The 23,840-nt window shown below is 44.8% G+C and overlaps 1 protein-coding gene across 1 annotated transcript in view; it reads right to left on the minus strand.

Moving 5' to 3' along the window:
• LOC143984135 (S-adenosylhomocysteine hydrolase-like protein 1) overlaps positions 1-23,840 on the minus strand; it is a 521,010-nt gene that overhangs the window by 284,395 nt on the left and 212,775 nt on the right. The window contains exon 6 of the mRNA XM_077484446.1: positions 13,812-13,875. Coding sequence (XP_077340572.1) covers positions 13,812-13,875 — 64 coding nt within the window. The remainder of the gene's footprint in view (positions 1-13,811; positions 13,876-23,840) is intronic.

Consider the following 23,840-nt stretch of genomic DNA (forward strand, 5'->3'; position numbering starts at 1 on the left):
CGGATGTTCATTCTGGTGGACCTTCCGAGTATAAATCCCCCCGGTCATTGTGTACCAGGGTCATCACTACAGCATTTAAACGATTTGCCAACACTTTGGCCAGGATCTTAAAATCTGCATTTTATGCATGATATCAGGCGTTACGATTTGCATTTAAGTGGGTCCTTGCAGGGTTCTAGTAAAAGTATAATCAAGGCTTTGCACATAGTGGGGGGGGGGGGGGGGCCCTATATCTAAAGCCTTGTTGTATGTATGTAAAAGAAATGGGGATAGTATGTCTATAAATTGTGTGTACCATTCGGTTGGATAGCCATCCATACTGGGAGTTTTATGAGCAGGCATTTGTGAGATGGCTACTGCGATTAATTCAACTGAGATAGGTGCCTCTAGCTTATCTTTCTGTTCAGTTGTGAGGGAGGGGAGAGGTATGTCGGTAAGTATTCAATTAGTTGGGCTTCATTGTAGTCAGCTCTGGAGGTATATAGGTCTTTGTAGAAATTTAAAAAGGTTTCCATGATGTCCCCAGGGGTGTCGCTGATTTGGCCCTGCGTGGTAAGTATACGTGGAATGGATATTGGGGGGGGGGGGGGTGATCAGGTCTAGTCAGGTATGCCAAGAGACGTCCAGCTTGAGACGTCGTTTTTCTTGCTGCATTTTCATGGCATTTTAACAGGGAGGTGCTATTTTGGTGTGGTTTTTTTAACTGAAAAAAAGGCAGCAAGCACATTTTTTAACACCAAAACAGAAGGCGCAACGAACCAGTGTGAAAACAGAGGGACGCATTTTTCTTGAGCTTTTTTTGCACTAAAGGTGCCAATAATGGCCGACAATAAATTTATATTCATTAAAATTCATGATATTATCTATGTTGTCTTAAAATATGATTAACCTCTTGGCATCTGCGCTATAGCCGACTGACGGCCACGGCGCGAACCTGGATTTGCAAGAGGCCGTAAGATGATGGCCTCCCCTTTGCACGTGCCCCCTGCAGGGCACACGCTGTGATCACGGAGTCACTGAGACTCGGGTGATCACAGATCCAAGGGGCCGATCTTGGCCCCTTACCACGTTATCAGCTGTCAGCCATTGACAGCTGATCACATGATGTAAACAAAAGCTCAGTAATCGTTCTTTTTTCCTCCTCACGCTGGCAGCATGAGGAGAAAAAAAGCTTATCACTCGTTTATTTGCAAGGGACATGGGTCCCCGAAGAGGAAGAGGCAATTCTGCCTCATCTGTGCCACCAGTACCCCCTGCCATCGCCACCTGCCAGTGCCCACCAGTGCCACCAATAAATGCCCACAAGTGCCACCTATCAATACCCACAAGTGCTACCTATCAATGCCCACCAGTGGTGCCAATCAGTGCCCACCAGTGGTGCCAATCAGTGCCACCTAGCAGTGCTGCCTATCAGTGCCTATCAGTGTAACCAACCAGTGCTGATCTATGCCCATCACTGCCACCCATCAGTGCCTATCACTGCCACCTATCGGTGCCCATCAGTGCACATCAATGAAGGAGAAAAATTACCTGTTTGCAAAATTTTATAACAAAAAATAAAAACCGCAGAGTTGATCAAATACAAAACAAAAGAAAGCTCTATTTGTGGGAAAAAATATATAAAAATGTCATTTGGGTACAGTGTTGTATGACCGCGCAATTGTCATTCAAAGTACAGCAGCACTGAAAGCTGAAAATTGGTCTCGACAGGAGTGGGTTTAAGTGCCCAGTAATTAAGTGGTTAATACACTTGATGTATCAGATATATTTTCTGTATGACTATAGTCCTTTCTGTACCTTGAAAGTGCCTTTTTGTTTTACTGTCTTTATTCTTATTGTTATTTCAATGTCCTGTATGTTTATATACCAGCTCATTACGATTTTACATGATCCATTGTGGGTCTTCTTTGATATTAATGACGTATATAGAAATTTACAAATTTTTTGAATTTCACTGTCTACTCAATAAAAGTTTGTAAAAAAATAAGAATAAAAAAAAAAAATTATTGTTTTCTGTTTGCCTTTTGCAGATGTTCCCTCACTTCCTGTCTGGTAAAATATTCCCAGAATAGAAAGTGAGGGGAATCTCTTCTAACAGCCCCAGATAGCTCCTTTCCTCATTCAACTCAAATGTAAAAAAAATTGTTAAAAATCAGGGCATAGACACACTTTAAACCTTTATGAACACAGTTACACATTTAATAAATTAAACATTACAACCCAATTAGAATAATAAAAAAAAAAAATTGCTGGTATTGGTTCACCCTGGGGTAGTCTCCAACCCCTTCCTTTTTTCTTTTTTTTTTTAGAACTTTTATTAGAGAAATGTGTTTTTTTTTGTTTTTACACAATTTATTCTAGTAATACATATGCATTTGCAAATCAATGCATTGTTAAATAGATTTGTTAAGTAGATTGTTAAAGCACCTGGACCTAATGGCATCCACCCACGGATCCTAAAAAAATTGAGCTCTGTCATTTCAAAGCCATTGTATCAAATTTTTAGGGACTCATTAATGACGGGAATAGTACCACTGGATTGGCACAGGTTCAATGTGGTGCCTATATTTAAAAAGGAACAAAATCTTTATCAAGTAACTATAGACCTGTTAGTTTAACTTCTATAGTTGGGACGATACTGGAGAGATTGTTAAAGACCACATAGACAGGTTCTTGCAGGAAAAACAGGATTTTTAAAACAGCTTACCTGTAAAATCCTTTTCTTTGATGTACATCAGGGGACACAGAGCCATAGTAGTTACTATGTGGGTTATATTGACCACTGATAGGTGATGGACACTGGCGCGTACTGCCTATATAACCCTCTCCCTCTACTGGGTGTCCACAGTTTTGTAGCCAAGCAATACAAGCGTATACCAAGAAGGGAAGGTCCTCTCTGTGTCCCCTGATGCACATCAAAGAAAAGGATTTTACAGGTAAGCTGTTTTAAAAATCCTGTTTTCTTTTCTTACATCAGGGGACACAGAGCCATAGTAGTTACTATGTGGCATGTCCCATAGCAATGGCAACTGAAGGGAGGGAGAAACAACAAAAACAAGAGGGCCAGAGGACTCATACTGCGGCCTGCAGTATACTGCACCCAAATGCGATATCCTCATGACCTTTAATAACTATTTGATAAAATCTGATAAACATATGAATCGAAGACCAAGTTGCTGCCTTACAGATCTGAGCCATAGAGGCCTGATGATCCACCACCCAGGAGGCACTTATCGCCCTGGATGAGTGTGCTCCAACATAATAAGGAAGGAAAATTTTTCTTCTTTAAGCTGAAGCTTGAACAATCAATTGTTGAATCCATTTGGAAAATAGTTGATTTCGACACTGCCGGTCCACATTTTGGATCTTCTGGCAGTACAAACAAAACATGTTTTGCAAATCTGAGTGGTCGCCTTTAAATAGACTGATCACTCTTACTACATCAAGGGAATGTAGTGCTTTCTCTTCCCTAGATTGATGCTCTGAGGAGAAAGAAGCAAGAATAATATCTTGGTTTAAATGAAAAAAAAAAAAACTGTTACCACTTTTGGTAGGTAAAAAAAAACACCTCATCCTTATGCATAATCAAATATGGCTCTTTACAAGACAGAGACACTAGTTCCGATACTCTTCTAGCACAAGAAATAGCACCCAGAAAGATTACCTTTCTTGTCAAAAGAACCAAGGAAATTTCCCGTAAAGATTCAAGCGGCTGATTCAGCATAGCGGATAAGACCAAATTTAAATCCCAAGGATTTAGAGGTGCCTTGCTATGGGGAATAATCCATGTTACCCCCTGAATAAGCTACGCACCAAGATTGGGAAGCAAGAGGCCATTGAAAACACTGACAAGTCCGGAATCTGGCTTTTGATAGAAGTCAAGGCCAGCTTCATTTCAGATCCCATATGCAGGAAATCGGGGATCCTGCCTATGACTTACTTCCTGGGGTGCCAAACCCTGGATCCACACCAAGAAATATATGCCTTCCAGACTCTATAGTAAGTGATTCTGGAAGCCGGATTCCTGGCATTAATGAAAATAGACACTACCGAAGGAGATCACCCACAATCTTTTATAGAGTGGGATTCAACAAACAAACCTGTTAAATTTTTCGACTGTAAGGTAGGATGAAATACCGGACCTTGTGCGAGAAGGTCTGGCTATAATGGCTCCTACTGCCATCTTTATCATCTTGGTAAATCAAGATCTTCTGGGACCCACTGGGGCCGCCAGAATCACCTCCTTTCGTTCCTGCTTAATCCTGCGGAGAAGGCGTGAAAGTAACAGAACTGGAGGAAACACATAGATCAGTGAAAACTGATCCCATGGGAAGACTAATGTGTCTGTTCCGCCTGCTAGCGGATCCCTTGTTCTCGACACAAAGTTGTCGACTTTGTTGATGAATCTGGACGCGAATAGGTCCATATCCGGAAATCCCCCATCTCCGACATATCATTAGGAAGATGTCGGGTTGAAGAGATCATTCTCCCGGAAATAATTGTTGGCGACTCAAGTAGTCCGTCTGCCAATTCTCTATTCCTAAAATAAAAATTGCCGATAGGCAAGGAATGTTGTGTTCTCCCCAAGCTAGAACATTATTTACCTATTTTCGGGTTGCACACCTCTCGTGCCCCCCTGGTGATTGATGTAAGCCACTACCGTGGCTTTGTCAGACTGAATCCTGACAGGACAGTCCCGTAGTCTGACCGCCCCAGATTCTAGGGCCAGACGCACTGTCTGAATCTTCCAAAAAGTTGATAGACAAGGTTCTAACCTGGACCATCTCTCCCCTGGACAGAATCTTCTTCCAGGGCTGCTCCCCAGCCTAGAAGGCCAGCATCCGTTGTTAACACCTTCCAGGATAAAGATTTTCCCTTTTGCTGGATAACAACCACCAATTTAGGCTCTATGTCGGTAGCCAAGCGTATTGGAAACAAACCAGGCCTGACTTTTTTATTCTAGACCGACCGGATGGTGTCTTGAAGCCGTTTGAGTAAAACTGTGCATAAGGGACGGCCTTGAAGTAGGCCACCACTTCCCCTAAAAATCTCCTGCACAGCTGAATGACAGGAATGACCGCTAAATTTAGTGACTGTAAGGTAGGATGGAATATCGGACCTTGCGCGAGAAGGTCTGGCCGTAATGGCAGAGTCCAAGGGACTCCTACTGCCATCTTTATGATCAACAAACCAAGATCTTCTGGGCCACCAGAATCACCTCCTTTTGTTCTTGCTTGGTCCTGCAAAGAAGACGCGGAAGAAGCAGAACTGGAGGAAATGCATAGATCATAAAAACCTGATCCCATGGGAAGACTAATGCGTCTGTTCCGCAAGCTAGCTGATCCTTTGTTTTCGGCACAAAGTTGTCGACCTTGTTGTTGAATCTGGACGAACAGGTCCACGTCCGGAGTCCCCAAACTCTGACATATTGCTTGGAAGATGTCGGGGTGAAGAGACCATTTTCCCGGAAATAATTGTTGGCGACTCAAGTAGTCCGCCTGCCAATTCTCTATCCCTGGAATGAAAACTGCAGATTGGCAAGGGACGTTGTGTTTTGCCCAAGACAGAACATGATTCACCTCTTTTTGGGCTGCACGACTCCTCGTGCCCCCTGGTGATTGCTGTAAGCCACAGCTGTGGCATTGTCAAAACTGAATCCTGACAGGACAGTTCCTCAGTCTGACTGTCCAGGACTGTAGAGCCAGATGAACTGCCCGAATCTCCAAAATGTTGATAGGAAAGGTCCTTTCCAACTTGGACCACTTCCCCTGGATAGAATCCTCTTCCAGGACTGCTCCCCAGCCTAGGAGACTGGCATCCATTATCACCACTTTCCAAGAGACTAGTAGAAACAATTTTTGCTTTTGAAGGTTGCTGGATATCAACCACCAATTTAGGCTCTGACGCACGTCGGGAGCCAGGCGAATTGGAAAATCTAAAGGCCTGAATCATCTTGTTCCAGGCCGACAGGATTGCGTTTTGTAGCATACTTGAATGAAACTGCACGTAAGGGACGGCCTCGAAGGAGGCCACCATTTTTCACAGTAGTTTCATCCACAATCGAATGGAAGGATTTTTCTTTGCCTTGAAGAGTTGAATTAGCTCTACAATGGAACTGATTCTTTTCTGGGGTAGAGATACCTTTTTCTATATGGTATCTATGACCAGAGCCAGGTACAGTAATCTCCTTGATGGTTTTAAGGAGGACTTTTCTATGTTGAGAATCCAGCTTAGAGATTCCAGGTAGTTTACCATTGTGACCAGACTGTGGTTTAGCCCTGAAACTGGATGATCTATTAAAAGCAGATTGTCTAAGTAGGCTAGGATTGTTATGCCCTGAGCCCTTAATCTGGCTAAAAGAGGCGTCAGAATTTTTGACAACACCGTGGAGCTGTGGCTAGACCGAATGCCAGGTCCACAAACTGAAAATGATGAATTTCTTTTTTGAAGCACAGAAATTTCTGTTAAGCGGGAAATATTGGCACGTGGAGATATGCATCTTTGCTATCTATAGAAGCCAAAAATTCCCCTCCTTGGAGGGTGGAAACAACTGACCAGATTAACTCTATGCGAAAAGATCAGATGCTCAAGTGCCAATTCAGATCTTTGAAATCTAGAATAGGTCTTACTTCTCCGTTTGGCTTTGGAACCGTAAAGAGGTTTGAATAAAAACCTGTGCCTTGTTCCTCTAAGGGAACTTCTGATATCACTGACTTGGATAATAGATGATCCAGTGCTAGGAGAGCCTTCTTCTCTGGATCCTTGGGAACATTTGACCTTAGAAACCGAGGAGATGGAAAAACTTGGAACTCTAGTTTGTAACCTAGAGAAACGGAAGAAGCCAGCCATCTGTCTCGACATTCTTCCTGCCAGATCCTTTAGAATTGCAGGAGCCTTCCCCCCACTCAAGCGAGTGGGGGTGCCCCTTCATAAGGAGGCTTTAGCACTCTGTTTTGTGGGCTTTCTGCCCCAAGATCTCTTCTGACCTTGGTGCTGCCCTTGGGGTTTTCCCCTTGAACCTGATGGTTGAGGCCATCGAGACTGCCTAGAGGCTGATACCCCTGATACTGAAGAAGCCCGCTTAAAAGGATAAATGTCTGAATTTCGTTTTTAATGGTAAAAGAGAGCTTTTGTCATTAGAGATCTTTTGTAGGCATTTATCCAAATCATCTCCAAATAGCCATCCACCATGAAAAGGGAAACTGGCTAAGAGCTTTTTACACGGCGCTTCGGCTGACCAACTTTTCAGCCAAAAAATTCTGCGAGAATGCACTAGCCCAAGCATAAGCCGTGAGATTTGAATGACAGCATCTCTCATAGCGTCTACTGTGAAACACAGTGTGTCTGATAAATCAGTGCAATGTTGGGCCTGTTCATCAGCATCTCCTCAAACTGTTCCTTAATGGACTGGGATACTCCCAATTGAGATAAGTACCGGCTGCGCTACTGAACTTGCTAAAGCCATATGTTTTTTTAGAAAGAAGTTACAACTTTTTATCTGCTGGATCCTTTAACATAAGCGCATTACCAAACGGACATGTGAGATATTTATTCACTGAGGCAATCGCAGCATCAACAGCTGAAACCCCCCATTTCTTATAGAAATCTTCTTTCATAGGATAAAGTGTGGAGAATCTCTTAGGGGGATAATATTGTTTATCTGGATGTTCCCATTCAGCATACATAAGCTTCCTTAGCCATGCATGAATAGGAAAGGCATCCCCAGACGGAGGAGGTTTTAATGATCCCAACTTAGAGATGGAATCATCAAGAGCCTGCGCTGCAGGCAGAAAAAAAGTTGAACGAACCAATTTAGTAAGAGAGCGCACAAGCAACCCGTCTTGTGATGTTACTCCTTCTATATTAGGATCCTCAGAAGAGGATAAACCAGTATCTTCCAAATCCATGGGAAGATCTACCTGATCCCCAGCGTTTTGAACCTCCAAAAGGAGGGTCTAGAACACTATATGGAGAGATAAAATAGCATCAACCTTCTTTTCCAAATTAGCAATGGTAGAAGACAAAACCTCTCATGTAACATACTCAGGGGCTGAAGCGTCTTGTGCGACTGCAAGCACAGTTTCCCCTGACAGCTCAATCTGACCGGCCGCAACACTCTCAGAGGAGGATGACATTCTTTTGGAAATGGATTTAGTTTGTTGTGTAACCATTGACCCCTTGGAACCCTTAGAGGAGTTCTTGGTCCTTTTGCCACTCATAGCTTAAAAGCACAAAGCAGGGGCAATACCAGCAAAAGAATGTAAACTTGCTAGCTATAGTACAGCACAATAGCCGCTATTAATCCAAGCCACTTTACAGTACAATGTGTCAAAGGGAAATGCCTGTGTCACCAAACCTGATCCAGCCAACCTCTTTGCTCTGCACGCGAGCTGCGTCTGCAGCATGGCGGGGGGGGGGGGGGATTTTCTAGGTTGAGTACCCCACACAGAGATTTCAGGTAGTTTACAGCTGTGATTAAAATTTGATTTAGACCAGAGACTGAATGATCTACTAAAAAGTAGATTGTCTAAATAGGCTAGGACCGTTATGCTCTGAGCCCTTAATCTGGCTAAAGGAGGTGCCAGAATTTTTTTTAGAATACCCGCGGTGCGGTGGCTAGACAGAATGGCAGGGCCATAAACTGAAAATTATGATTTACTATCTTGAAGCTTAGAAATTTCTGGTGAGTGGGAAATATTGGCACGGGGAGATATGCATCCTTGATATCGATCAATGCCAAAAACCTTGCAAGATGGAAACAACCGATCGGATTGATTCCATTCGGACCGGATATTTAAGTGCCGATTCAGATCCTTGAGATCTAGAATGGGTCTTACCTCTCCGTTTGGTTTTGGAACCATGAAAATTTTTGAATAAAAACCTGTGCCCTGTTCCGCCAAGGGAACCTCTGATATCACCAGCTGGGATGATCCAGAGATAGAAAGAGAGACTTCTTTTTTTCTGGGATCCCTGGAAACATTTGATCTTAGAAAACGAGGAGACGGAAACTCTCGGAACTCTAGATTGTAACCTAGAGAAATTGAGGAAGCCACCCATCTGTCTTGACATTGTTCCTGCCAGATCTTTGAAAATTGCAGGAGCCTTTCCCCCACAAATAGCGAGCGGGGGCGCCCGTTCATAAGGAGACTTTAGTATTCTGTTTTGCGGGCTTTCTGCCCCAAGAACTCTTTTGACCCTGGTGCTGTCCTTGGGGTCTTCCCCTTGAACCTGACGGTGGAGGCCGTAGAGACTGCCTAGAGGCTGATGCCCCTGGCACAGGTGAGGAGGCACGCTTAAATGAGAAATGTTTAAAATGCTTTACTGGTAAAAGAGAGCTTTTCCCATTAGAGATCTTTTGGATGTATTTATCCAGGTCGTTCCCAAATAGCCGTTCACAATGAAAGGGGAAACTGGCCAAGAGTTTCTTACACGGTGCTTCAGCTGACCAGTTTTTCAGCCACAGAACTCTGCGAGAATGCACTAGTCCTAGCATAAGCCGTAAGGCTTGGATGATGGAATCTTTCATAGCATCTACTGTGAAACAGTGCGTCTGATACGCCAGCCCATTGCTGGGCTTGTTGATCAGGCAGGATCTTAAGTATCTCCACAAACTGTTGCTTAATGGACTGAGATACACCAATTGCAGCAAGACCCGGGTGCGCTACTGAACTTGCTAAAGACATATTGCTTTTAGAAAGAAATTCCAACTTTTTATCTGTTGGATCCTTTAACATCAGCGCATTATCCACCACACATGTGAGACTCTTGTTCACTGAGGCGACTGCAGCATCAATTGCTGGAACCCCCCATTTCTTATAAAAAAAATCCTCCTCCATATAGTGTGGAACATTTTTTTGGAGGATAATACTGTTTATCTGGATGTTCCCATTCAGAATACATAAGCTTTTTTAGCCATGAATGAATAGGAAAGGTATCCCCAGATGGGGGAGGTTTTATTGATCCCAAACCAGAGGTGGGTTCATCAAGAGCCTGCGCTGAAGGCAGCAAAAAGGTTGAAGGAACCAATTTAGTAAGAGTGTGTACAAGCAACCTGTCTTGTGATGCTACTCCCTCTATACTAGGATCGTCGGAAGAGGATATATTAGTATCTTCCAAATCTCTTGGAAGATCATCCTGATCCCCTGCCCCTTGCACCTCAATAAGAGGGTCCTGAGCACTAGATAGGGAGCTGCTACGTTTAGACCCACTATGGAGGGTGATCATAACATCAATCTTCTTTTCCAAATTAGAAATGGTAGAAGAGAAAAACCTCTTGTGTGATATATACAGGGACTGAAGTTGTAACAACAGTCTCCCCTGAAGTCTCAATCTGACTGACCGCATCACTCTCAGAGGAGGATGACATTCTTTTGGAAAAGGATATAGTTTGTTGTGAAACCATTGATCCCTTAGAACCCTTAGAGGAGTTTCTGGTTCCTCTTCCACACATAGCCTGAAGCACAAAGCAGAGGCACTACCAAAAAGAATGTACACTGCTAGGTTATAGTCCAGCGCTATAAAGCTGCTATTGATGCCTACCCTGGAAAAGTAATAATGTGTCAAAGGGAAAAGCCTGCGTCACCAAATCTGAAGTAAGCCACCTCTGCTCATGTGTCCCTCCACAGCCAGCAGCAGCCACACACACACACAGTGCTTCTTTTAAAAATGTCCTCCATGTGCAGCCGGTATCTGACGCCATTAGCCTCTCCCCCTCGTGCTGATTACAGGCCCCCCTGCTTTCAAAAGAAAGAGTTTTCCCCGTGAGCGGCGAACTCTAGGCGCCCAGCGAATAGCTGACATGGCGGCAGGTTTTTTTTTTTTTTAAAGAATGCCTTCGACATACAATTCCCCTGAAGGGGGTAATATCAACATGGGGAGGCGCAGGAGGAGCGACCAGTCCCCCCTTTCTTACCGGAGGATCTGCTTGCTTTGGCCAGAGGAGAATGAGGATGTGATGGCACAGTGGTGACACATAGGCATAACAACATTATTATACTTAAAGGAGAAATCCATAAGAACATCCAAAGATATTTCTTAGAAAACTCCACTTACCTTCCCGCCGAAGGGTTATCTGAGATAAATCCAATCCTCACCCTTCACAGTGGGCTCTGAAACCTTCAGGAACAGGGGAACCTAGAGATTACCCACAACCCTGGACCTGCAACAGCACCCTGCCAGTAAAAACTTTATGGCCTTACTACCAAAAAGTACTGGATACCAGGGTCCAGCTCACTAAAAAGAGAACCTCGTTTCTTTGGACACGAGGTCTGGGTACCATTCCTTAGGGACATTAAAGGAGACTTTGAATGGATCCGGTCAGCATGTCTAGCCCCAGCAAAGATTGCTCCAGTGGAGCTCAGCACAGCACATCTTTACTCGTGACCAACACCTTAGACACTGGAGAAAAAACGGAGGTACTCCCGGTAATGGGAGGGGTTATATAGGGAGTGCACTTCTGGTCTTAGGGCGTGCAAGTGTCCATCACCTATTGGTGGCCTATTAACCCACATAGTAACTACTATGGCTCTGTGTCCCCAGATGTATGAAAAGAAAAAGGAAAACTGTTTAGTTTGTGCCAGAGCCAGACCACATTTAGCAACGGTCCCATTTCCTCTAGATCACAATACAGATCCAGAAGGTTTAAAATGTATGCTGCGGTTGTATAATAAGAGCTATAAACCTGAAACAAATTCCACATGTCACATGTTGTGTTTGTTGTTTCCCCCAGTACAGAGACCTCAGATACCTCCGGCAGTTACTTAATATGTGGGCAACTTTACTTGTTTTGCACTCCCAGGGAACCGTAACAGGATTGATCTTGGGTCACTACCCAATGACTACTGTAGGGAAAGGATTAACACGGCCAATGGTGACTGGGTTGAAAATGGCATTCAGAGAGCTGATGTCTGGTGGATGTGTGGGGATAAGAAACTGCGAGCTAGGATACCAGCCAATGCCAGAGGGAATTGCGCTATGGTTAAGCTGGCTATGCCCCTGAGGATCCTGTTAGAACACCAGTGGACAAGAGTCACAGACAGTATCAAAGGCACACCTCTCCTTATGGGTCATTTGACTCTCGGACCTACACAGATGAGCGTGGGGTGCCGGTGGAGTTTAAGCCAAGGAATCAGGTGACAGCTGGGTTTGAGTCTCTTCTCTGGTGGGTGACTATAAATAAAAATGTTGACTGGATTAACTATATACACTATAACCAACAACAATTTGTAAACTATACTAGGGACGCTGTGAAGGGCCTAGCAGAACAATTGGCCCCCACATCTCTAATGGCATGGCAGAACCGAATGGCCTTAATGGTCTTAGTTGAAAGAGGAGGGGTATGCAAAATGTTTGGTAGCATGTGTTGCACCTTTATCCCTAACAATACAGTTCCTGGAGGGATAGTGACCAGAGCTCTGGAAGGACTGACTGCTCTATCAAATGAATGAACGGAAAACTCAGATATTAATGATCCATTCACAAACTGGCTTGAAGGATGGTTTGGTAAGTGGACTGGACTTATCACATCACGTTTGATCTCAGTCGCTTTGGCCATTTTGGTCACTTACATATGCTGCTGCATTCCCTGTATTCAAGTACTTTCACAAAAACTGGTTGAAACTGCAGTCTCAAGAACAACGTATCAAGCCCTTCCTACCTCTGAGTAGACGTATGTGGATATTGAAGCTCAAATTAATGACATACAGTCCGAAAGTGTATAACAAAGGGACTATCATCGAAATGTGTTGAGATAAAATAGTCACACAAGAGGAGGGAATGTTAGAAAAGATTTAAATATTTATTGTGTGACTATAAAAAAAAAGAAAAACCCCGAGACTGATTTTTAAGATGGCTTATAAGCACATGTTTAAATTAACTTCTTTTTTGTCTTTGTCTGACAAGCTTTGCCATATATGGTAGAACAAACTGATTAACCAATAAAGTATGTACCATTTTGTACCAGGAACCTATCAGTGTTTCCTCAGCCAATAGAAGCGTTATAGCTGTATTATTGTAAGTATTAGGGGGGCTGTACATCTCTCTGTGTGATTCTTACTGCATCTTTTCGTTTGTAAGCATCATCCTTTTGTGTGACACATCTGAAATAAATTGTCTGCTTTTCAATACATCTGGAGTTTGACTGATCACAAAAGAATAATCCTAACAGTGAGGAGAATGTGGCACAGGGAAAATAAAACAAAGGGGGTAGCTTTGTTTATTATTTTTTTAATATTGTTTTTATTTTAAGGGCATACATATTTTTTTTCATAGTTTACCATTTATGATTTTTTTATTTTTTTTTGTAACCCTTCCCTCCAAACCAAAAACGCCAATGCCTAAAGAAATACCCAGGTGATCCTGTAAAAACAAAGGTTTAGTGCTACAGAGTTTAGCCAATGCATCTGCATATAACAGCTTTTACTTGGAATGTATCCAATATAATCAGACCGTGAAAAATCATTAGCTGAAAATAGGGTTACAGAGAAAAAAATAGTGCAGATAAAGGCATTTTGTGTCCCACTGACTTCAATCCAAAATTGTGTCCCATTGCCTTCAATGAAAAAACGCACCCTAATGACTTCAATGCAAAATCGCATCCCACTAACATTAATGCAAAAACGCCAGACACATTAATTACATTTTGATTTTTTGTTTAATGACTGTCCGTTTCGGTTTTCAGTCAAGTGCATCCTCAATTTTCGGTTTCAGATTCAGCACTGGAATTTTCATTTCGGTGCACTACTAGCTTATAACTACTTTTTTTAAATACTAATGGTTTTGCTGTGTTCTAGTATAAGCTTAAAGTTACTTACCTCCCCATAGCCACACACAATGACCTGCTTCCCTCCAAACATAACATCTGTGCTTCTTTTAAGACTAGAAAAAAAAAAGTGAAAGGTGTTTTTTTTTTTTTTTACACTCTGTATTCATCGCCATAATGCATTTTTTACCAGCACTTGAATTATTTTTGGTGAGAAAGTCACCACAAATTACACCCCAAAATTGATTCTGCTACTATACCACATGTGTGAGACTTTTACACTGCTTGGCCACATACAGAGACCTAACATACAGGGAGCACCATCAGGCATGCTAGGGACATAAATTACACATTTAAAATGGTTGTTAACCCACTTTTATTAAATGATCCCATCCTCTCTGCACTATTATAATAACTGTCCGTGTTCTGTAAAAAAAAAAAAAAAAAAAAAAAAGCACGATTGTACCTGTATGTGCTCCGGTCCAGGCGCTCAGCCGATTCCTCTCCTCTCTTAGTTCACAGCTGCAGTGGGAGGGGCCGAGCCCTCCTGCAGACATCAGCCGGATAGGAGGGGGAGAGGAGAGAGCGAGCGCTGAGCCGCCGACAATCAGTTGAGCAGCCAGAGCAGGGCTCATACAGGTACAATTGTGCAGTTTTTGTTTTACATTACATAGCAATTATAATGGTGCAGAGAGAATGGGAGCATTTATTGGGCTGAAATGAAAGCAGAGACAGGCAGAGAGGGGAGGTGGTAGAAGGACACAGGAGACAGAGACTCCAGCTAACAGAATCGCGCAAAACGGACGATGTCAGGGCTCAGCAGACATGATGATCATGGTTTGTTTGCAGAGGGGAGGGTATAGCCAGGCAGGATCAGCCAGGTATTTCAGGTGATACAGGGATCCAAATAACACAGCCCAACCACTGTGTGTTGTATAACATGCTTTAAAGGGGACAGGATCTTTAATTCTTGGGTTAACAAACACTTTCATTTCTTGACTACCTCTTACATTTTTGAAGGCCCTGGAGCCCCAGGACAATGGAAACGCCCAAAAAGTTACCCAATTTTGTAAAGCAAACAACCAAACATATAATCTATGAGGCAATCTTTTGAACGGTTCATTTTTTTCCACAAGTTGTTGGAAAATGTGGAAAGAAAGTGAAAAAGCTTTTTTTTTTTTTTTTTAACACAAAGTTTTACAGGCGCATTTCTTTTACAGGCGTTTTTCTTTTTTTTTTTTACTAAAAACACTTCCAAATGCAAACACATCTAAGCCTGGCACGTAAACGCAGCAAAACTGAAATTTTTAAACGTTGATTACTGTCAAGTTAAATTGTTCAGGAGAGGTTTTAAAATGACCCGTGATCATAAAATATCACCAAAAGAAGGCTCTGTGGGGAAAAAATTCAAGTAATGCCGCGTACACACGATCAAACAATCCCGTGGAAAAGTCAGGCTGACTCAAGTCGCCTGTGAAAAAAATGTAAAAAAAACACAACACACAAGGGTTAAAATAGTTTATTGCACAGCTCCTTGGGTCTTCTTCCATCTTCGGCGGTCTTCTCGCCGGACTCCTCCGCTATCTTCTGCTCTTTTGCTAGCTCTTTTACTAGCGGAAGAGCCCGGCTTTCTTCTTCGCCGCCGCCCTCTTCTTACGACTTTGGGGGTCTTGTCCCCCTCTTCGGCTCTTCTTGCCGGGCCTCCGCGCCTTCTTCTAGCTCTTTTACAAGTGGGGGCCCGGTCTTCTGTTGCCGCCTTCTGTTCTTCTGTTCTTGAGCTGTTGCCTCGTCGCTGTCTCTGGCCACAATGACAGGCACGCGGCGTCTTATATAGGGACATCGCCGGATGATGTCCCCGCCCATTATGATGTCACAGTCCCAGAGGATGCTGGGACTGTGACATCATAATGGGCGGGGACATCATCCGGCGATGTCCCTATATAAGTCGCCACACGCCGCATGCCTGTCACTGTGGCCAGAGACAGCGACGAGGCAGCAGCTCAAGAAGAGGAGAAGAAGAGAAGAACAGAAGGCGGCGGCAACAGAAGACCAGGCCACTGCTTGTAAAAGAGCTAGAAGAAGGTGCGGAGGCCCGGCAAGAAGAACCGAAGAGGGGGACAATACCCCCGAAGTCAGAAGAAGAGGGCGGTGAAGAAGAAAGCCGGGCTCCTCCACTTGTAAACTAGCATAAGAGCAGAAGATAGCGAGTCGTCCGGCGAGAAGACCCCCAAAGACGGAAGAAGACCCCGGGAGCTGTGCAATAAACCATTTTAACCCTTGTGTGTTGTTTTTTTTTTTTCACAGGTGAATGGGTAGGGGTACATTGTCCCCATACTCATTCACATAGGGTGGGGGGCCGGGATACGGGGGCCCCCTTATTAAAGGGGACTCACGGATTCCGATAAGCCTCCCGCCCGCAGACCCCGACAACCAACGGCCAGGGTTGTCGGGAAGAGGCCCTTGTCCTCATCAACATGGGGACAAGGTGCTTTGGAGTGGTGGGGCGGCGCGGCCCCCCCATCCCCAATGTACCCTCCCATGTTGAGGGAACGTGGCCTGGTACGGCTCAGGAGGGGGGCGCTCGCTCAAACCCCACCCCCTTTCCTGACCGGCTGGGTTGCGTGCTCGGATAAGGGTCTGATATGGACCTGGGGGGGGGGGACCCCCACGCTGTTTTTTTCGGCGTAGGGCTTCCCCTTTAACTCCATACCAGGTGACGGGGCCAGCGACGCTTCCTTCGCCAGTCCCTGTTACCTGGAGCCGTGCTCAAAATGAACGGTTTTTCCTCCGTGTGTGTGGGCAAGTCCGTTCATTTCAAAAGTACGGCGGATAAACGTGTGTGGGCAGGTCTGCTCGTTCGGACAGTCCGGCGGACTTTACGGCGTTTGTCCGGATAGTCTGATTGTGTGTACGTGGCATTAGACTTACCAGTAACTTGTTTTCCAATAGACGTTCAGGACAGCCACCCAGAAAGATCATGGTTCCACCTCCCAAAAGGAAATACCTCCTCCATCAGAGCTTTAAAGGAAAGCCTGCATGCAGCCTCCTCAGTTGTTTGTAGAGACTTTCTGACCCCCGCTGCAACACATAAGTGACAGTTAGATCATAGTATTACAGCAAAAACAAAAAACAGGGCGGGTTATTGCTGTCCTAAAAGTCTATTGGAAAACAAGTTACCGATAAGTCTATTGGAAAACAAGTTACCGATAAGTCTAACTTGAATTTTTCCAAAACGACTTTCAGGACAGCCACCCGAGAGGATTACCAAGACTTACTCCATTCAGGGCGGGGACAACAGCCTGTAAGACTTTCCTTCCAAAAGCTTGATCCCCAGCCGTCATGAGATCTAATCTGTAATGGCGGACAAATGTCGTCAGACTTGACCAGGTAGCTGCCTGTGTTCGGGGGTGGCGCCAGCTTTCTCTGCCCAACTCACAGCTGTAGCCCTTGTGGAATGAGCCTGGATAATCACTGGACTCCTCTGGCCTGCAAAGGAATAGGCTTCCGCAATAGCCATCCTTAACCATCTTGCTATGGTTCCTCTGGAAGCTTGCTTTCCCTTTTTAGTGCCTGAAAATAAAATAAATAGTGCATCGCACGTCTAAAGTTTGTGGCTTCCAAATAACTTAGGACTGCCCTCTTAACATCCAAGGTATGGAATTCTTCTTCGTTCTTACCCGACAGATTAGAGCAGAATGTGGTAAGAATTATTTCCTGAGATCGGTTCTGAACCGACGCAACCTTGGGCAAAAAATTAGGATCAGTTTTTAGGACTATACTGTCTAATATACTGTCTGGAAAAACTGAAAAGAATGGCTCCCTGATTGACAAGGCCTGCAACTCACTGACCCTGAGAGCTGATGTAATGGCTACTAAAAAAAAAACAGTTTTTAATGTAATCAATTTCAGGGAGGCCAAATTAATAGATTCAAGGGGATCCCTGGTCAGGGCCTGTAGAACAGTAGTCAAGTCCCACATTGGGCAATTTTTAGTCACGACTGCACTAGACCGAGAGAGTGCTTTGAAAAATCTGGTCACTAAAAGGGTCAGAGGCAATAGCTCTCTCCAAGAAAACCCCCAGCACAGCCACTTGAACCTTGAGGGTGCTGATCGCTGGGTCATTGTCCGCCCCTTCTTGCAGAAACTCCAACACTGAAGCAATCTGTCTTGGTGATCTTGCAGACGTTGCGCACCAGGAGTTGAATATTTTCCAATATTTAAACTATATTGCCCTTGTGACCTTTTTTTCTACTGGAAATCAGTGTAGCCACCAACTTGTCTGAGAAAGCCTTTCCCTTCAAGAGCTGCTCCTCAGAAACCAATCCGTGAGTCTTAGCTTTGCTAGATCTTGATGAACCAGAGGGCCCCGCAGGAGGAGATCCCGCCTTAGAGGAAGATGCCAATATGGTTTTAGTTGCATCTGTAGACAGGACGAGAACCACGGACTTTTGGGCCAAAATGGAGTGATCAGAATTATTTTATCTTCTCTCCTGATCTTGCTTATGACCCGAGGTATCAACTGAAAGGGGGAAAAGCATAACATAGGTGAAAACTCCACTTGTGCGCCAAAGCATCCACTCCCAGCGACTGCTCGTGCCTGTTCAGGGAGAAGAGAGGGACCTGGGTGGCAAAGAGATCTACTTTTGGCTGTCCCCATCTTTTTACGATCAACCTGAAGACCTCCGGATTCAACTGCTACTCTGCCTCTAAAATCTGGTTCCTGCTGAGGAAACCTGCTATTTCGTTTAGAGTTCCCTTCAGGTGGACCGCTAACAAGGATAGAGTGTGCTGCTCTGCCCAAGCCAGAATACCCTTTGCAGGGTCCTGTAGTGCCCTGCTTCTGGTTCCCCCTTGTCTGTTTATGTAAGCCACAGCCGTGGCATTGTCCGACAGGACCTGAACAGGTCTTCCCTGGACAAAATTTGCAAAAGTAAATACCACCCTTTCTACTGCCTTCAGGTGCTTTGCCCACTGGACTGCCGGTATGGAAGAAGTTAAGATTACTAACACCGATATAATCTTCCTGATAGACAGGGTCTGATTGGATTGCAGTTGAGACACTAATTGTATCAACTTCTCCTGCTTCTCCTCTGGCAGGAAAATCCTCTGATCCAGAGAGCGGATACGGAACCCCAGGAAAATCACTTCCTGAGCAGGGACCAAATTTGATTTTTGGTGATTTATAATCCAACCTAACTCTTTTAGGTGGGTGCAGGCTCTGTCCAGGTCTTTTTGCAGGCCAACACTGTACTGGGCAACAAATAGCAGGTCGCCCAAGGAATCACTGAGATTCCCTCTAGACGTAGGGGCGCTAACGCTTCGGCCATAATCTTGGTGAACACCCTTGGGGACGAAGATAGGCCGAATGGGAAAGCTCTGAACTGTAGATGTACTGCCTTGCTCCCTTCCCTTAGTGCCAATCTCAGATATCTCTGTGACCTGATGGAAATCGGAACATGGAGATAAGCATCCTGCAAATCTATGGATGCCCTATAGCATCCCTGATTCAGGAGGTTCCTTACGGAAAAGATGGAATCCATCCGAAACCTCTTGTACTGCACAGATTTGTTCAGTACTTTGAGGTTTAAATGAGTCAGAACCTTCCCAAAGGTTTCCGGACCAGGAACACGTGTGCATAGAACCCCTGACCCAGTTCCAATGACTTTCTGATACATCAGATCCTGAATGAGGGACTTCATAGCGAAAGCCTTGACAGGATCCCTTGGGATGTTTGTGACCAAGAGCCTTTGCGGAGGGTCCTGCATGAATTCTATCACGTAACCCTGGGAAATCATTCTCAAAATAAACAAATTTTGAGTAATGGCTCTCCACTGAGGGAGGAACTTTTGGAGCCTCCCTCCCACCTTGAGGGGTGAGTCATTGTGGTTTGGTGGCAGACGCAGGAGGATTGAGGAGCACTCCATCCCTACCCTTGGGTTTCTGTGCAGCCCAGGGCTTCCTCTTGTTCTGCGACCTATCTTCCGGTTGCCCTTTTGGGGCCCAAAAAAATATATATGAACCTTTCTTCTTTACCAGAAACAACGTATCTTTGTCCACCGTCCGGTCAAGAATAGACTCTAACTCCGAGCCGAACAAAAGATCCCCCACAAAGGGTATACTACAAAGCCTATTTTTTGACGCCACATCCCCTGGCCAAGTTTTCAGCCACAAGGCCCTACTTACTGAATTAGACAGGGAGGGTGATCTGGCTGTCATGTGGACAGACTCAGCTGAGGCATCTGCAATATACGCAATTGCCGCTGATAGAGTAGAAAAGGAGTCTAATATCTCCTGCTCTGGGGAATCAGCTGTAATGTGTGCTTTCAATTGGTTAACCCAATGGTCTAGATTCCTTGCCACACAGGTTGTGGCCATGGCCGGTTTCAAACTAATCATTATCGACTGCCAGGCTCTCTTTAGAAGGAGGTCCATCTTTTTGTCCATTGACTCTTTCAAAGTGCCCATGTCCTCAAATGCCAAGTCCGTCGACTTTGAGACTTGAGAAAAGGCAAAATCTAACTTAGGGACCTTGTTCCAAATAAACTCAGGACTGTCTCCAAAAGGGAACTTTCTCTTGTGTGCCCTAGAAAAAAATGGCTTATTTTTGGGCTGTAACCATTCCTTCTTGATCATATCCAAAATCAGAGAATGGACCGGGAAGGTGCGACTTCTGGAATCCCCTAGCCCCGCATACATACAATCATGCAGAGAGAGTTCTTTCTTTTCTTCCTCAATTCCTAAGGTCGCATAGATTACCTTAAGGAATCCTCCCACTTCTTCTAATGATAACTTATACTTCGAGGCGGCTTCCAAATCATTCTCTCCTTCCTCCGAATCATATTAGTCTAAGGCCAAAGAGACAGAATCCTGAGAGGTGTCCTGTGGAAGGGTGATCACTCCCCCCCCCCCCCAATTGGAGCAAAAGGATCCAGACAATCAAGAGACATAGCTCCAACCTTCACCTTGCTGGCGCCTTGGCTTGCCCCCTTGTCTGCATCGCTCTCCATCTCTAGCTCAGCAGACGCGTGGTATCTGTTTCACCGCCGGTCCCGGGATTCAAAAAACGCTGCTGCGCGGAGCCGGAAATAAGGCGCCAGGTGGCCCTCCTCTCTCCCCGTGTTCCAGCAGCTGGAAATTACACCACTCGCCGTCTGGAAGTCCTGCCCCTTTCCCAAAGGACATGGCCGAAGGTTAAAGAAAAACAGGAGAAAAGACAAATGGACGTACTGGCTCTCCCCGAGCACTGAAGGGGGAGAGAGAGCCCATGACACCGTCCAAGCTAGGAGGCAGATGGGAGGACCAGCCACAAGACCAACAGAAAAAAAAGGTGAGAACCCACTCTCTCCCAGGACCAGCCTGAGAGATCATGGCTCCCACTGGAGGTGTTCCTCCCAGAAACACAAAAAAACTGAGGAGGCTGCGTGGGGGCTTTCGTTTAAAGCACTGATGGAGGAGGAGCCATGATCTGTAGCTGTCCTGAAAGTCATTTTGGAAAAAGGACATCAATTTCATTTGCTTACAGGGTTGCTCGACTGCGTAATTGTCAGTTAAAGTAATGCAGTGCACAATCGCAAAAAAATGGCCTGGTCATGAAAGGGGATAAACCTTCTGGAGATGAAGAGAATATACACATTTGCAATCACAAAAAGCACCTATCATGCAGTTAGAAAAGCAAGAAGACATATCTCCCATCTTTGTCTATTTCTGCCCGTTCGCAGGAAAAGTGGCCAACATTGTATACCAGAGTAGATCCACCTCTAGCATACGACGAATAGGTAGAATGATACACCTTGTTTACACCCCCCGGTGTTCCAGTTATCAAACTGTTTCTAAAGTGGTGTGCGTCTCCTGCAAACTAACAAGACTAGATTTTAAGCTCGAACTAGCAGGGACTTCTGATGTTACTGTATTGAATTGTATTGTAACTGTAGTGTCTGCCCTCATATTGTAATGTAAAGCGCAGCGCAAACTATTGGCGCTATATAAATCCTGTATTATAATAATAATAATAAAGATCAGGTTTTAAATTTGTCAGGGTGTCAAAAATAGGCTGACACTTTAACTTTAATTTGCCTACCAGGCACGAACACCCCCTTCCTGCCCAAGCCAGTTTTCAGCGCTGTCACATTTTGAATGACAATTGCGCAATCGTGAAATGCTGTACTCAAATTTTTTATCATTTTTTCCCCACAATTAAAGCTTTCTTTTGGTGGTATTTGATCACCTTTGCGGTTTTTATTTCTTGCTCTATAAACAAAACAAAAGGGACAAGTTTGAAAAAAACACAATATTTTTTACTATAATAAATATCCATTATTTTTTATTTTTTTTAAACAAATGTTTTCCTCAGTTTAGGCCCATACATATTCTTCTACATGTTTTTGGTAAAAAAACAAAAAAAAAGGGCAATAAGCGTATATTGGTTTACGCAAAAGTTATAGCGTCTACAAAATAGGGGATAGATTTATAGCATTTTTATTTTTTTATTTTTTTACTAGTAATGGCGGCGATCTGCGATTTTTATCGTGACTGCGATATTGCGGCGCACATATCGGACACATATTTGACTCTCCCCGCTGAGACCGCTACCTGTGGAAGGGAATTTCACATCCTTGCTGCTCTTACAGTAAAGAACCCTCTACGTATACATCCATGTACACAAACCATGTAAACATACACTATAATAAAAAAATATATTAATTGAGTCGCATTCTAATGAGCGAAATACGTATTTGACCCCTTCGCAAAACGGGACTTATTACTTTGTGGCAAAACCCTTGTAGATAATCACAGAGGTCAGACGTTTCTTGTGGTTTGCCACCAGGTTTGCACACATCTCAGGAGGGATTTTGTCCCACTCCTCTGCAAGTCATTAACCACTTGAGATCCGCGCTATTGCCAAATGACGGCATTAGCGCGGACCTACATTTCCAGGACTACGTCTATTGACGTCGTCCCGGTTACGAGCGGCCTGCGCGCCCCCTGAGGGGCGCGCGCGGCGCGCTCTGTGATCGGCGAGTCCATGAGACTCGCCTGATCACCGATCCGTGTAAGGGGTCGATCCCGACCCCTTATCATGTGATCAGCTGTCAGCCAATGACAGCTGATCATGTGACAGAACGGAGCCGGTAATCGGCTATTATTCCTCCTCGCGCTGACAGCGCGAGGAGAGAAAAAAAAAGCCGATCACCGGCGGCCGTGATCGGGACATCAGTCCCGATCACGGCCAGCAATACAGCTGACCACCTGCCCCCTGCCAGTGCCCACCTGCCCACCGCAGTGCCATCCTGAATGAAAGTAAGTGCCCCCCATCAGTGCCACCCAGCAGTGCCCATAGTGCCCCCAGCGCCACCCACAATGCCATCCAGCAGTGCCACCAACAGTGCCACCCACAGTGCCCACAATCTGCCGCAAAGGTGCTGCACCCCAGTGCCGCCCATCAGTGCCCAGCAGTGCCGCCCATCAGTGCCCAGCAGTGCCGCCCATCAGTGCCCAGCAGTGCCACCTATCAGAGCCACCTATCAGTGCCACCTATCAGTGCCCATCAGTCCCATCTATCAGTGGTACCTATCAGTGCCCATCCGTGCCACTTATCCGTGCCACCTTATCTGTGCCCATCTTTGCCCATCAGTGCCGCCTTATCTGTGCCGATCGGTGCCGCCTTATCTGTGCCTATTAGTGCCGCCTTAACTATGCCTATCAGTGCCCACCAGTGCAGCCTATCAGTGCCCACCAATGCAGCCTATCAGTGCCCACCAATGCAGCCCATCAGTGCCCACCAATGCAGCCCATCAGTGCCCACCAATGCAGCCCATCAGTGCCCACCAATGCAGCCATCAGTGCCGCCTAATCAGCGCACTTCAATGAAGGAGAAAAATGACCCGTTTGCAAAATTGTATAACAAACTATTAAAACATGATTTTTTATTTTTATTTTTTTGCATCTTTTTTTGTTTGTTTAGCAAAAAATAAAACTCCGAGCTGTAACTAAATACCACCAAAAGAAAGCTCTATTTGTGGGAAAAAAATGATAAAAATTTCATTTGGGTACAGTGTTGTATGACCACGCAATTGTCATTCAA

Source organism: Lithobates pipiens, unplaced genomic scaffold (genome assembly GCF_037356315.1).
Source record: "Lithobates pipiens isolate NorthernLeopardFrog02 unplaced genomic scaffold, aLitPip1_a1.2 Scaffold_16, whole genome shotgun sequence".
In the NCBI taxonomy this organism is placed as follows: Eukaryota; Metazoa; Chordata; class Amphibia; order Anura; family Ranidae; genus Lithobates; species Lithobates pipiens.